At 32.4% G+C, this 12,725-nt stretch overlaps 2 protein-coding genes across 11 annotated transcripts in view; one reads left to right on the forward strand and one right to left on the reverse strand.

Moving 5' to 3' along the window:
* The first annotated feature begins 171 nt into the window (after window positions 1-171).
* LOC145966888 (glycosaminoglycan xylosylkinase) lies at window positions 172-3,942 on the forward strand. 4 transcript variants are annotated; one of them, XM_083091317.1, is made up of 6 exons: window positions 172-329; window positions 1,028-1,399; window positions 1,658-1,958; window positions 2,236-2,504; window positions 2,803-3,029; window positions 3,245-3,942. In XM_083091317.1, exons 2-6 carry the CDS (start codon window positions 1,028-1,030, stop codon window positions 3,471-3,473), a joined length of 1,398 nt encoding a protein of 465 aa, XP_082947443.1. In that variant the 5' UTR covers window positions 172-329; the 3' UTR covers window positions 3,474-3,942. The 4 variants fall into 4 exon arrangements, with proteins under 4 accessions (XP_082947443.1, XP_082947460.1, XP_082947452.1 ...); XM_083091334.1 differs by having other exon boundaries at window positions 191-410; XM_083091326.1 differs by lacking the exon at window positions 172-329 and adding an exon at window positions 434-539.
* Window positions 3,817-12,725, reverse strand: part of Sick (sickie) — a 163,995-nt gene continuing 155,086 nt past the window's right edge. For all 7 annotated transcript variants that reach the window (XM_083091298.1, XM_083091278.1, XM_083091271.1 and 4 more), the window contains 7 exons: window positions 10,272-10,355; window positions 9,417-10,073; window positions 8,669-9,207; window positions 7,909-8,439; window positions 7,419-7,621; window positions 6,735-7,102; window positions 3,817-6,391 (listed from right to left, as the gene is read on the reverse strand). In XM_083091298.1, coding sequence (XP_082947424.1) covers window positions 6,242-6,391; window positions 6,735-7,102; window positions 7,419-7,621; window positions 7,909-8,439; window positions 8,669-9,207; window positions 9,417-10,073; window positions 10,272-10,355 — 2,532 coding nt within the window. In that variant the 3' untranslated portion in view covers window positions 3,817-6,241. The remainder of the gene's footprint in view (window positions 6,392-6,734; window positions 7,103-7,418; window positions 7,622-7,908; window positions 8,440-8,668; window positions 9,208-9,416; window positions 10,074-10,271; window positions 10,356-12,725) is intronic.

A 12,725-nucleotide genomic window follows, 5' to 3' on the forward strand; every position in this document is an offset into this window, starting at 1 on the left:
GATATTCGAATAATTATTTTAATTTCAAATTAATCGTTTTTCTTTAGGGGAGTTTTTGTATAAAAAAAGAAACATTGCTTTTGAGATATTTTTCTTTTTACAAAAATGAGCAAAAGTTTAAAGTCGTCGAAATGATTTTTAGCGCGCAAGTTGCATTGTAGTATGAATCTGTACGAATAAGATGACGGATCGTGTCAAGATAGGTCATTGCGGCGCGGCTTAATGAAACGACGAGTAAAAATGGCGACGACGTCCGGACGCGGAGCAAGCCTGCGACAAGTCAATGAACCATGAGAGAGGCACTTGTCGCCAGATGACAGCGTGACAAGGTGAAGAAACGATCGAAAAGTTAAAGTTATCGCTGACGTTTGTTTCACGAGTGGACTTGTTGAACGCGCATCGATTCTCGCGTGCGTACGCAAATAAAATTCCGAATTTACGTCGCTCGAGTTGTAGTGTTTATCTTATGTTGGACTGTATTATATCCACAGTTATGATTTTGATGGAGCGAAAAGACGTTCACTTAATTATAATTAACGGTAATTAGTTTATTTCGGTGCGACCAACGTAACAATGTTGTTGTAAATGACAATGACGTAGCTGCCAACAGGAAATGCGTCACGCAACGCGGGAAATTTAATTTTTGATTTTTTGTAAAAATTAATTTTTCTATCAATTTTTTAGGATACTTTTAAAAAATTATCTGTTATATTCTAGAGTGTAAGTTTGTAAAAAGAGAAACTCTTTATTTTGATGAAAATATGTATAATTTGAGATATAGTCAACCGAATTAATAAGAAATTTTAAGAGGAATCAAGAAAATTAAAATTTGTTTACCGAGACATGTAATCTTGTGAATTTTAAAGATAGATGAGATATTTAAGTATTAATTAAGACTTAAATAGATATCTCGGTTCCATAGTTAATTCGGTATAAAAATTATTACTCTCAATTTAATAATTAATAATAATCTCATTTTACTGTTACAAAATTGTATAATAATTGCTACCATTTACAAAAATCGCAGATGGTTGGCCGACGTTGCGCCTTTTTCGCCCTGAGCATCCTCCTGATATTACTCCTCAGTGTAAATATCTACTTCATCCAGATGATTGTCGATAGTTCTTCACGGAGGATCTATTCCAGAAATATACCAGAACCAAAATCTGAACAAGACCATTTCACATCTTTACAATCCAATGAGAAGGATCTGCAAGATCAATCACAGTTGAGATCAATTGTAAAGAACATTAAGGAGAAGATCAATGAAGAGATTCGCACACTACCCTCCAAGTATTTTAAACAGAATACCAGCTATACGCTTGTTCTGGAACGGCTGCTAGCCGAGCTGAAAATAATGTCAAATGTTCATGAGGATATCTGGAATATTCCTAATAATGTTAGTAAAAACAATTTTCTTATATTTTGAAGAATTTACAATAGATTTTGAGATTTTAAAATTTAATTTTTTTTTAAATTAAGTATAATAAAATAACTGTTTGTTACTTTAAGCAATGTTTGGAGAGTTTATTACCTTGATTTATTTGCTAAAGTTATATAATTAATTTTTGTATTTTTTATAATCTATTTAAAATAAATTTATTATTAAAGTAATAATTTAATAATAAAGCATAAATATTATTTATTATATATATAGTGGCCAGATGCACATCAGCTGATTCCACCAGCAGCTCCAGAACTAGGTACTATCTTGGAGGTCTTGCGTAGGTCTAAAATAGTTCGTGCTGATAATGCTCCATTGGGTACTCAGCTGAAACTCATGCTTAATCTTGAAAACGACGTAAAAGCATTATTCAAACCACAGTGGTATTCCAGAGATGCTATTATACATGGACCAGTATATCATGGCAAAGATAGACACAATGCCGAAGTAGTGGCTTTTTATTTATCATCCTTGCTAGGATTGCGAAGAGTACCTCTTACAGTTATAAGAAAACGTATGTTGAAATACAATGAAGGGGATAAGGAGATGGAAAACAATCCGAATTAGAATTGTCGTAATATTTTCAATTAAATTAAAATTGCAATCCATCAAATCTTAATATATAAAAATCTTAATTAAATTATTCTCCCTCTTTCATTTTAATAGAGATCTTAAGAATTTGTTCAAATCTTAATTGTTTTCTGACTAATTATTTTCCTAAAGAAAGCATAGTATTTTGATCTTTCTGTTATAAATTAATAAAGTAAGACATTTTCTCGTTCTATTTGTAGTTGATCTAACAGAGGAAGTTCGCAATCGTGCGACACCGGCATTATATACAACTATGTATCAAGAAGGTAATGACACGTGTCTGTATGGCGTTTGTCATTATTGTTCTCTGGCTGATCCCGTTTGCGGATCAGGAGGCATACTCGAAGGTGCCCTCATTTTTTGGCTTCCACGATATTTAAGACTGGTGAAACATCGTCATCCTTGGCAACGAACGTACAAAAGAAATAAAATCGCTGCATGGGAAATCGACGAGGCTTATTGTGATAAGGTATATTGTTAAATATAAATTTTTTTTTACTAAAAGTGTGTGTGTGTATGTTTAAATATAGTATTTAAAAAATATATATGTATAAAATTAAGCAAGTACTAAATATTAATAAACGAAATTATATGTTGATATGAAGTATTGTGTTTAGATGCTTTTAATTCATGTATTTTACATTTCTGCAAAATGAAAAGAATCATAAAATTATGTATAAAATAAAAAGAGTCCATCTTGCCAAAAATACATTTATAATATTTTATGTTCTCCAAAGAAAATGCGAAATTAACAATTTTATTTTCAGGTGATGGATTCTAAGACTTATTCGCCGCAATCGTCTAGTAGATTGTTGGACTTGATAGATACGGCAATCTTTGATTTTCTCATGGATAACGGCGATCGCCATCATTATGAACTTGCCCAAAATAATTTCCATAATCCCGCGGTACTGTTAATCGATAACGGGAAGAGCTTAGGCAATCCTGATGTAGATCATCTCGATATCCTGGCGCCTCTTTTTCAATGTTGCATGTAAGTATAAAAGTATAATTGCTAGTTATAAGTGGAATATATAAAATGTATATAATGTGCTTTCATGTTACTTCTCTGAGGTTCGAAATATTTAAAGCTGCATTGAAAATCTATCTTTATCTCTCCCTTAGTTTTAGATTTAGAAATTGTATGAAAAGTGCACAATAGAAATTTTTAAAAAATTACGATATTGAAAAAAGTCAATTTGATTTTAGAATCCATAAAACTACATGGGACAGGTTGAGATTATTCAGTGGTGGATCTTTAAGTATTGGATTAGGTAAACTTGCTGCATACGAAGCTGAAATATCGGATGTTCTTCCACTAATCACAGAAGCACATTTAAATGCTATGGACAGAAGATTACTTATCATCTATGCCGTGGTAGAAAATTGCCTAAAGAAAAAGAAATATGTTTCGAATGTAATCTTAGATCATCGGTAGCCCGAGAATAATTTTTTTTTTAGAATGTAAAGGATTTTGGAGAATTGGGAAGTTTAATTAACAATTAAATAAAATTGAAAAGATTAAGGATCATAAAAATATAAATACTTTTTTAAAGAGATTTTTTAAAATAATATTTTATTTTGATAATTATGAACTCAACTCTTTATGTAAAATAAATATCTATAATTTTTTTAAATTTATTATATTTGATGGGGAAAGAGAGAATATATAATTTCTTTACTGGAAATTATTACTTAAAGCATAATGATTTTTTTATGCAATTTCTTTCAAGAGATGTTCAAAAAATAAGTGCGGCTTGAAATGAGAAAGATAAACAAGACAGATTTGAATGCGATTTATTTGATGACACAATTAATTATCATTATTTGGATAAAGTTTGGAGTGCTGTGTACAGCGTTATAAATATGGTATAAACGTAAAAAAACCTGTAAATGCGATTGTATTATCGTATGTGTATTATTATATATTGATGTGTCCTCTTCTCTTCTCCTCATATCTAGAGAACACCATGCCATCAATCATATACATTATATATAGTCTTCATGAATCTCGTATTACCTCCCATGACAGTGATCTTTTAATTAGCATCATTAAAAACGCACCTTTATTTTTCTACATTTTTTCTTTTTTAAATAAATCTATAAATCTCTGTTTAATTTTTCTTAATTTAGAAAGTTGTGTTATCTGCAATAAAGTTCCTGAATTTTAAAAAATTTATAAGGTTCATGAATTTTAAAAATTTAAAAACAAGTTGAAAGAAAAAGATAATTATAGCTATTTTGTTAGATAATATATTTCCTAATAAAATTTTTTATATAAATTTAAACTTTTGATTCTAATTATATAAAATTAAGATTTTTCTTAAAATATATACACATGGAATGAAAAGAAGAGAGTATTTCTTTTTGCTACTTACAAGATATGATAAACGAACATTATCTGTAAGTAGAAAATATAAAAAAGTACAGGCAAATAAAACTGTCGCAGGGAGATATCGAGGCCCATTTGTATGGGACTTTGAATCGAATTTGCAGCATTCTAGCGTAACCTATCTTGCTTTATGTATCATATTTACAACATTACATGACCAGAATTATTCACGTAGCTTACAGGCTAGTTAAAAATTCCATTTTTTAAATATGTATATATCTATATAATATATTTAGAGCGCCGTATCATCGTTCAGGTATATGAGATTGTGTGTATGTGTTCTGTGTATGTATGTGTGTGTATATGTATGTTATATATATATATATGTGTATATATATATGTATATATATATATATATATATATATATATATATATATATATATATGTATATATATTATATCAACATTCTTTAATTAAATAGAGCTTTCGTAGCAAAGTATGTATAAATAGACTATCTTTGCACAGACCACGATTGTTTGCTTCGAACTCGTTTATTTTTATTTTATCTGTTTAAAAGCAAGAATTGTCCATTTATTCGTGCTTGAGATCCGTCCGTGTTTAGATAATATTACATAAAAAATATGTATCGGACGAAAGAGAGAAATCTCTTATTCTTTAAGAATTTCTCGGTTCGAAGCCATTTTCCTTTTTTACGCTCTACCATTAATACTGTATATATTAAACGACGAGATCGAGACGAGTCGACTTTCATTTTAATTATACGCTCGTCGTGAATGAAAAAAAATGCGTCCCATCAAAATAGAATTCCGCAAACGGCAGCATAGAAATTATTGCATCGCATTCGCGTGTTTACACTCCACAGGAAATTAGTCGAACCGAAAAAATTGAGGAAGAATCTCTTCCTAATATGGAATCAAATTTTTCATACTTTTAACATATATTATTGTTAAAATATCTTCACGAAATACAAATTGCAATAATATAATTAAATTAAGAATAAAAAGAAATTTACTTGTACACAATTTATATTTTAATGTTTCTGCTAAGAAGTTAATCTCTTTTATGTATTGAAATTCTTTTTTATTTTTATTTAGTTAAAATTTAGAAAAGATTTTTAAAATAAATTAAAAATTTTTCTATCTAATTTTTCGAATTCTAATCAAATTTGATAAAAAAATTTGGTTTTAATTTAATTTTTAATCTTTTAATCTCGAAAACGTGTAAAACTTAATTTCATAATGAAACTTGTAAATAAATTTCTTTCGGTTCGCCTATTCTTCGAAGAGTGAAAAGTCGCACGCTTATTTGTCGCCGTTTTTCGTTCATTTAATATTACATATCACACCTTTGGTGCAGAATGCACGTAAAAATCCATAAATCTAGGCCAGTTTTAATAGGCATATTAAATCCCTCTTAGGTCGTAATTGAAGCTCCTGGTATCGTGCGATTTTAAAATAGCTAACGCTTCATTGTGACTCGTTTTAATCTTATTGCGTTTTAGAGAAGTTTTAACAAACATAAAAGATGATATTTATTATGACAAGAATTTACACACAAATATTTAATTGAACTGTTACCTCGACTCGGAAATATGATTTATATTTATAACTTTTTTCTCGATTTTTAGTCTTAGAGATATTCCGCTGATATTTTTCCCTGATGATGAGGATATATCCCCGATATTTTTTGTAATTATTTATTTTATAAATTCTTTCGCTCTGAATTTTTTCGGCGATCAAAATGATTGCAAGAGTTATCGATTTTTATTTTTATATCTTTTTTAGCTATTGAGCAGTGATACATATCGATCTCGACCTTTCGGCGATGAGTTTTTTCAGGATATTTTGCTAATTTAGAGCGCCGATTCCACTCCTCGTGTCGAACTGCTCAAATCCTCCGAGTGGCGAGTATGTGATGAGTCGAGGGATGTCACTGAGTCGCTGTCATTGCTGTGCGGACTCGAATAATTAGCCGCTTCTTGCAGCCTCATCAGCATATTAAGCTGTAAAAATAAAAGTTAAATACAATATTGAAAAATCGATTATGTAATAAAATTACATAATTTATTTACTGTATTTATTGTGCAAGAATCTAGTATAAAATGTAAATTTTTTCGGTTTCTTTCCTTTTTTGTTTCAATTATTTTATTTATTTAGAGGAATAATTTTTATGTGATGTGATAATGTAATTAATTTATTTTTAATTTGAAATTTATGTATATAGATCTCTGAATTCATTTTTGATAGATATTTTGCCACATCTCTCTCTTTGGAAATTAATTTTTTATTCGAAATATATATCTGATTATTTTAAAGTTTCCTGATCTCAATATTTTGTATATTAACCAGAGGATCTCCTTCGGTGTCACTGTGAGTACTTCCAAGACTCTTTACACTGGAGGCGCCCACGCCAGAATTATGTCCACTGGAGACAACATCGTATCCCACGTCCTCAGGTCTCAATCGTAGAAGAGCATCGCTGCCGCCATGTACAGCATGTGTCGACAGCCATGGATAGCTGGACGTGATGAATTGCGCTGGATCTTCCCACGTAGGTTCGCCGTTTCCATTTCCGCTCACGCGTCTTCCGTATAATGTCAAGCCTTCTCTGACCGCCTCCACCAGGTAAGGTATAACCGAATAATTCCATAAATCGGTAAACCATACTTGAGAGCCAGCCACTTCCATCGGACACGATAAGAAAAGTCGCGGTCCTAAGATATATTTATCAACACTTGTTATATATTTAAAGTAATTGAAATAAATTAGTATAGGAAATTTACATTAATAAGAAGCAATATTTCAACCTAAAAAAATAATAGAATTTTATGATAAAAGAAAGTATCTTTTAAAATTTCGTAATTAAAAATTATTTTTGTTAAATTTTATTTTAATATTAAAGACATTGGGGGAATTTAAAATGATAAAATTTATTAAAGATTTTTGTTTTAAACGTTAGAACTCTTTAAGATTTGATACAACTTTTTAATTCGAGTATATCTTTCGAAATGTATAGAAATGTATTTTTACCTATGGTGACGTCGGAACTACTGTGAGTTTCTAGGAACTTGTTGAGATGCAACCACACACGGGGCAGCCACTCTACTACCGCTGCCATTTCCGCGTTCCTCGTTCCGGCGCACTCGCGCAATTCGTGCTCTAATAATTTTCTTCTCAGATAACGTCCCAGAAATCCTTTGACTGGCTCCATGTGATTTGCGCATAATACCCACCTGTTCACAATTACATAATTTTTAAAAAATCCAGTTTTCATCAAAAACGTTTTCATCAACGTTTCATCTCTTCGTCATCTAATAAAAGATATATATACAAAAATAATATATTTAAAATTATCAATTAAATTTACTTAATTTTTAACATTTGATTTCTTACTGAGAACTTTTACAATGTTTAGGAGCTTTCTAGACTTTCCATCTCTCTTTATATCAAAAAGATTATCAATTTCCTTTTACTCTTTTCAGATTATAATTAAAAATCATCTTTTAACAGATGAAAATACCTGAAATTGTGATGCAATTGCAAGTTGGTGGTACTGCAAGTAGCCTGACTCATAGTACCAATGATGGCAGGACATGATGAGTGTCTGGTTCCTAGAAGACCACTAAAGAGCTCGCCCAAAGACGCCGCATGTTGAAGATTTTCCAAAATAATCACTCTGGGCAATTCATCGGCGGCGCTCGAGTCACATCTCTCGGCAATGTGCGCAAGATATTGACGCAATTCCTTACTGGACTTGTGATCGACGTTGAATGTCGCAACGGCGGCAGCGTCCTTCATGTCATTGTCGGCGTCCACTAGAGCGTGCGCCAATTTCCCGGCCAGGTAACTCTTTCCCGTACCACTTGGACCGCACAAAATCACTCTACGATGTTCCGTTAGAAGGGAGATCAAACGTTGGACGATAGAGCGTGGTATCAGAGTATCCACTGCTAACCAGGAATAACCCGACAGCACTAGGTAAATAGTTTTTACATGACCAACCAGATAGCCGCAGGGTAACAGTTCGGGATGCTGAGAATCGGTGGTGCATCTGTGTAACGCGGAAAAAGAAATTTATTTTAATTATTTTATGAATGGAAGTAAAAAAGATACATTGTAAGAAATATAAAACTTAAAATGTATATTTATATATATTTAAGATATTTATTTAAGGTATTTTTGGGAAAGTAATCTTTCCTGAATTATCATTCAACTATCACAACTGTAATTGTAAAATTTTTAATTTATGTTATTTTAAAAGTCTCCAAATAAAAACATACCTGGAGGCTTCGCCAAGATGATACGCGGCGACGCACTCGACACCAAGACCTAAATTTGTCACAGGATCTACTCGAGAAACGTACTCTTTGAAGCAACGCCTCACCATAGAATCCAACGCGTCCCAGCTGGTTTTGTTGCTAATGCACACGCTGGCGATTACGCAATGAGGCGGTTCGCCTATGGTGCCATCGGTGGAACCGCTCCCGGTAATTAAATTGTAGTTGAAATTTCGTTCGCTACCGAGATAGACGGCCACATTAATCCTCTTGCCATCGGTGTCCTGTTCGAGAACCGGTTCTGAAGTTGTTGCGTTCGACGGCACTACGTCGTGTTCGACCGGGACGTTGAGATCTTCTAGTTGATCGGCCGTGGAGCTGGCATCGCCGTTCGACAATGCCGCGACACTCGATGCCACTTCGGTCATACTGAAACGTCGATCTGGATCACTGGGTAGAGAAGACTGCGAGGAAGTGAGAGACTTCGAAGTCACCAGCCGCTGGAGACGCTCGTTATTCTGCTTCAGATTCAGCATTTCGTACTAAAAACAGCGATAAAATAATAGAAAATAGATTATAATAGAGATAAATCGTACAGAAACAATTTTAATAGTGTATCGGCTTTATGATGCAAATATTTCTAACATTCTGAAATATCTACTTGCATATTAGAGAAATGTTGAGAGAATTTTATAATTTTTGAATTAGAAAATATTGAAATTTGCATAATTCTTTTATTGCAAGTACTTACTCTCATCTTGATAACCGTGTCTTTTAAAGATTCCAATTGATGAGCCGAGGATAACGCTTCTAATCTAATATCTGTGAGCACCAGATCTTTCTCTCTCAATTGCTTTTTCAACTCGTCCACATCTTCATCTTCCTTCTTATATAGAGCCGAGCTGCTCTTACTTCCCGATAGAGGATTTTCATGATCGGGTGACTTTTGGCCATTACTCCTCGTGGCTTGACCCCTCGAAGACTCGTGCTTGGACGCGGTTGGTAGTCTAGGACTGTTGGGAGCACTTAGATCACCACCAGGACTCTCTTTGCAATCTTCGGCATCGGATACTGAACCATGTCGATTTTTGCGCGATCTCGAGAACGCCTTAGAGAAGGAGCTGCGGAGCCAGCCTTTCTTCTTATGATGATTGCTGCTCGCCGAGCAGGCGCTACTCAGCGAGTTCAAGGATGTCACGCTATCCGCGGACAACTGTCTCGCCATTGATGCACCTTGATGATGATTGCTGCTGCTGCTGCTGCCGGTGCAGCCGGTAGTACCAGATTCGGAATCGCCTAAAGTATGACGGCGACCATTGCTCGCGGCTGGACCGTTATTTAATCCGGCTTCAGCACTCTGTTTGCGTAGCCTTTCGATCGTTTCTCGAAGTTCCTGAAGCTCAGAATCCTAGAAAATGGTCGGGATTACTTTTTTATGATAACAGAAATATATATAGATTGGATATTACTTAAATCTATAATTTAAAAAAAAATTAAATCCGGCGAAGTGAAAATTTATGCGGAATAAAAATGTTTCTCGTCAATTAGTAGGAATAATTAAGCATTGATTTTTGTAATAAAAATAATATTTTTAATTATTTTTCACCTTCTTTTCAGCTGTTGCTGTGAGTTGCTGCAATCTTTGAGTCATGTTGGACAGTGATTGCTCAAAGGCCGAGACTACATGTGCCTGAAACAAGAAGAGTATATGCAATTTTTAATTTTTAATATATATCTCATCAAGGTAAGAATTATATAATTATATAAAAATAATTGTGTCATTGTATTATGTTTGTTTTTATATAATTATTTTATATATATTTCTATTATTAATAGAAATATATAATAATTATAGAAATTTAAATTTAAAAAGTATAATTACATATATAAAACATGTAATTTTATTAGACAGTTTTATTTTGTAATAAAATGTAATTTTATTTTTCTACAATATTTCTAATAATCATATATCTTAATAATGATGATACAAAAATATATGAAAATATACATAAAATATAAAATAGATATTATACATATTATGTCATATCAAATAACAACTATGATTCAAGCGATACCTGATAATTTTGAACGTCCGGGGCAAAGATTAATACGTAGTTTATAATCGTAGTTTGTTTTAGGAAGTATCTATCGGAGTGATGGAGTGTCGGAGTATCGACACTCGTGTTTCTTGTCACGTAATTAGTCTCTCAAGATCTGGGCGCGTGTTTTCAACACTATGTCACGAAGCGAGGAGGATGTTCAGTTATAGCGTAGGAAGAAAGAGTTCGCGCGATGAAACGCTCTGTAATCTAAATTGGAGCGATGCAAATTCTCTGTCAGTTTCTCTCTCTTTTTACTCTTTCTTCGGTTCGCTGGTCTTCTTCTATTCCTGACCATATGGTCGACGGCTGTTCGTTGTTATACTGCTCTTTTACAACTCTTGTTATTATAACTAGCGGCTGTAACTAGCATCAGCAATGACACACTTGAATAGTGTTAATTGCATTTTATTTCATCGCGAAATATCATAGAGTATTATTATTTGTAACATTGTAATTAAATGTTACGAGATAATAAATGATTACATATACGAACTATCTAATTGTTATACGTATATGTGCAACGAACTTTACGAATGGATATTATTTATAGAAATAATAATTCATATAATTGTATAATAATTCGTCATAGATATTTTTGATTATAGTGTGATTGCTTTAATTACATATTTTTTAAATCACATATTTCTAATTACTTTATAATTGAACTTAATAACAAGATTTGTGTTTTTCAATTCCACTAACCTTTATTTTCTCTCTTTTCATCGAATTTTTCATTTTTAAAAGCTTTCATATTATTAATATAATTAAAAATTACATTGCTTTAGAAGGTTTTGTGTGAATCTAATTTTAATAATATCTTCTTCAATGAGATATTACAAATTACTGGGATTTAATTCTTTTTCTCATTTAAAAAAATTTTACAAATCTTAAATTTTTTAAAAAATATTTATTCGTCATATATATTTAAAAAAATAAGATTTGTAAATTTGATAATGATTAAATTTTCAATTAAAAGATTTCCAAAAGATGAAGTCCACTATTAAAAGCTTTTTTTTAAGAAAAAGAAAAAAGAAATATTAATAAGAAAACATGATTCTTTTTTAGGTGTTTACTAGAATAAAAATGCAGTCATCGAACTTGCTTTGATCATCATCTCGTTACCACGGTGCAATTTCAAGTCTCCATCACCAAAGTTGCGATCGTTTCCGCGAATGTAAGCACTATTCTCTTCCTTCTTTTCAGAAATATTGTGCAATCAGACGATCGTGAATTCTAAGAGGACAATCAACGTGAGTTCTTTCTTTTTTCTTCGCGAAGGAACAAGCGTGGAATTTCATCAGGATAGCGAACAAAGAGATCGCGATGGGAGTCGGAGGACTCCGAACGTGTGTGAGGGCAATTCTGGAGTCGCGCGCGTAATTCCGGAGGAAATTATTTCGCTCGTAAAACGGTAACAGCGAACGTGGGACGCGTAATTCGCCACCGCGAGAGAGTGTCTCGAGGGGCTCATTGTCCCACCTTATTACTTTAACGCGCGACGTGAAATGACTCCTGACATCATCTCGTAGCTAGGATGCAAGGTCCTTTGGCTGGATGCCGACCTCAGTTTCTTTCTTCGAGATAGAAAGAGATTTATATCCGAATAAAATTTGTAAATTAAGATATGCTACATCGAATAATTATATATCGATAATTACATCCTCTATCGTAACGAGATTGCACTCCCTCCAAAATCTCTTTTTTTCTTCCTTTTTAATCAAAAATCGAAGATGTAAATTTGATGTAAGATGTATATTTGACTTTTCGGAAATATATTCATTTCTTTTTAAATTTAATATATAAAAAACAAAAAAAAGTTAAGATCGGATTTACTCATATATATTAAAATCGAGTTTATATAATAGAGTCCATTTCATTTCGCAACTGGAAAATAAGTATTTCTTAGAGTACAAACAATTCTGAATTTGTTAAACAACTCAGTTGAAAGAAAATGATAT

Source organism: Camponotus vicinus, unplaced genomic scaffold, assembly GCF_025532165.1.
Source record: "Camponotus vicinus isolate PSW18456_S1 unplaced genomic scaffold, iyCamVici1.0 SCAF_1, whole genome shotgun sequence".
NCBI classification, from domain to species: Eukaryota; Metazoa; Arthropoda; class Insecta; order Hymenoptera; family Formicidae; genus Camponotus; species Camponotus vicinus.

What these genes read in the sequence shown, in the direction of transcription:
- LOC145966888 (XM_083091317.1), top strand. Translation starts at nt 1,028, where the DNA reads ATGGTTGGCCGACGTTGCGCCTTTTTCGCCCTGAGCATCCTCCTGATA. An exon ending in ACGAGGCTTATTGTGATAAG is followed by an intron (nt 2,505 to 2,802) that starts GTATATTGTTAA and finishes TTTTATTTTCAG; the next exon opens with GTGATGGATTCTAAGACTTA. An exon ending in CCTCTTTTTCAATGTTGCAT is followed by an intron (nt 3,030 to 3,244) that starts GTAAGTATAAAA and finishes ATTTGATTTTAG; the next exon opens with AATCCATAAAACTACATGGG.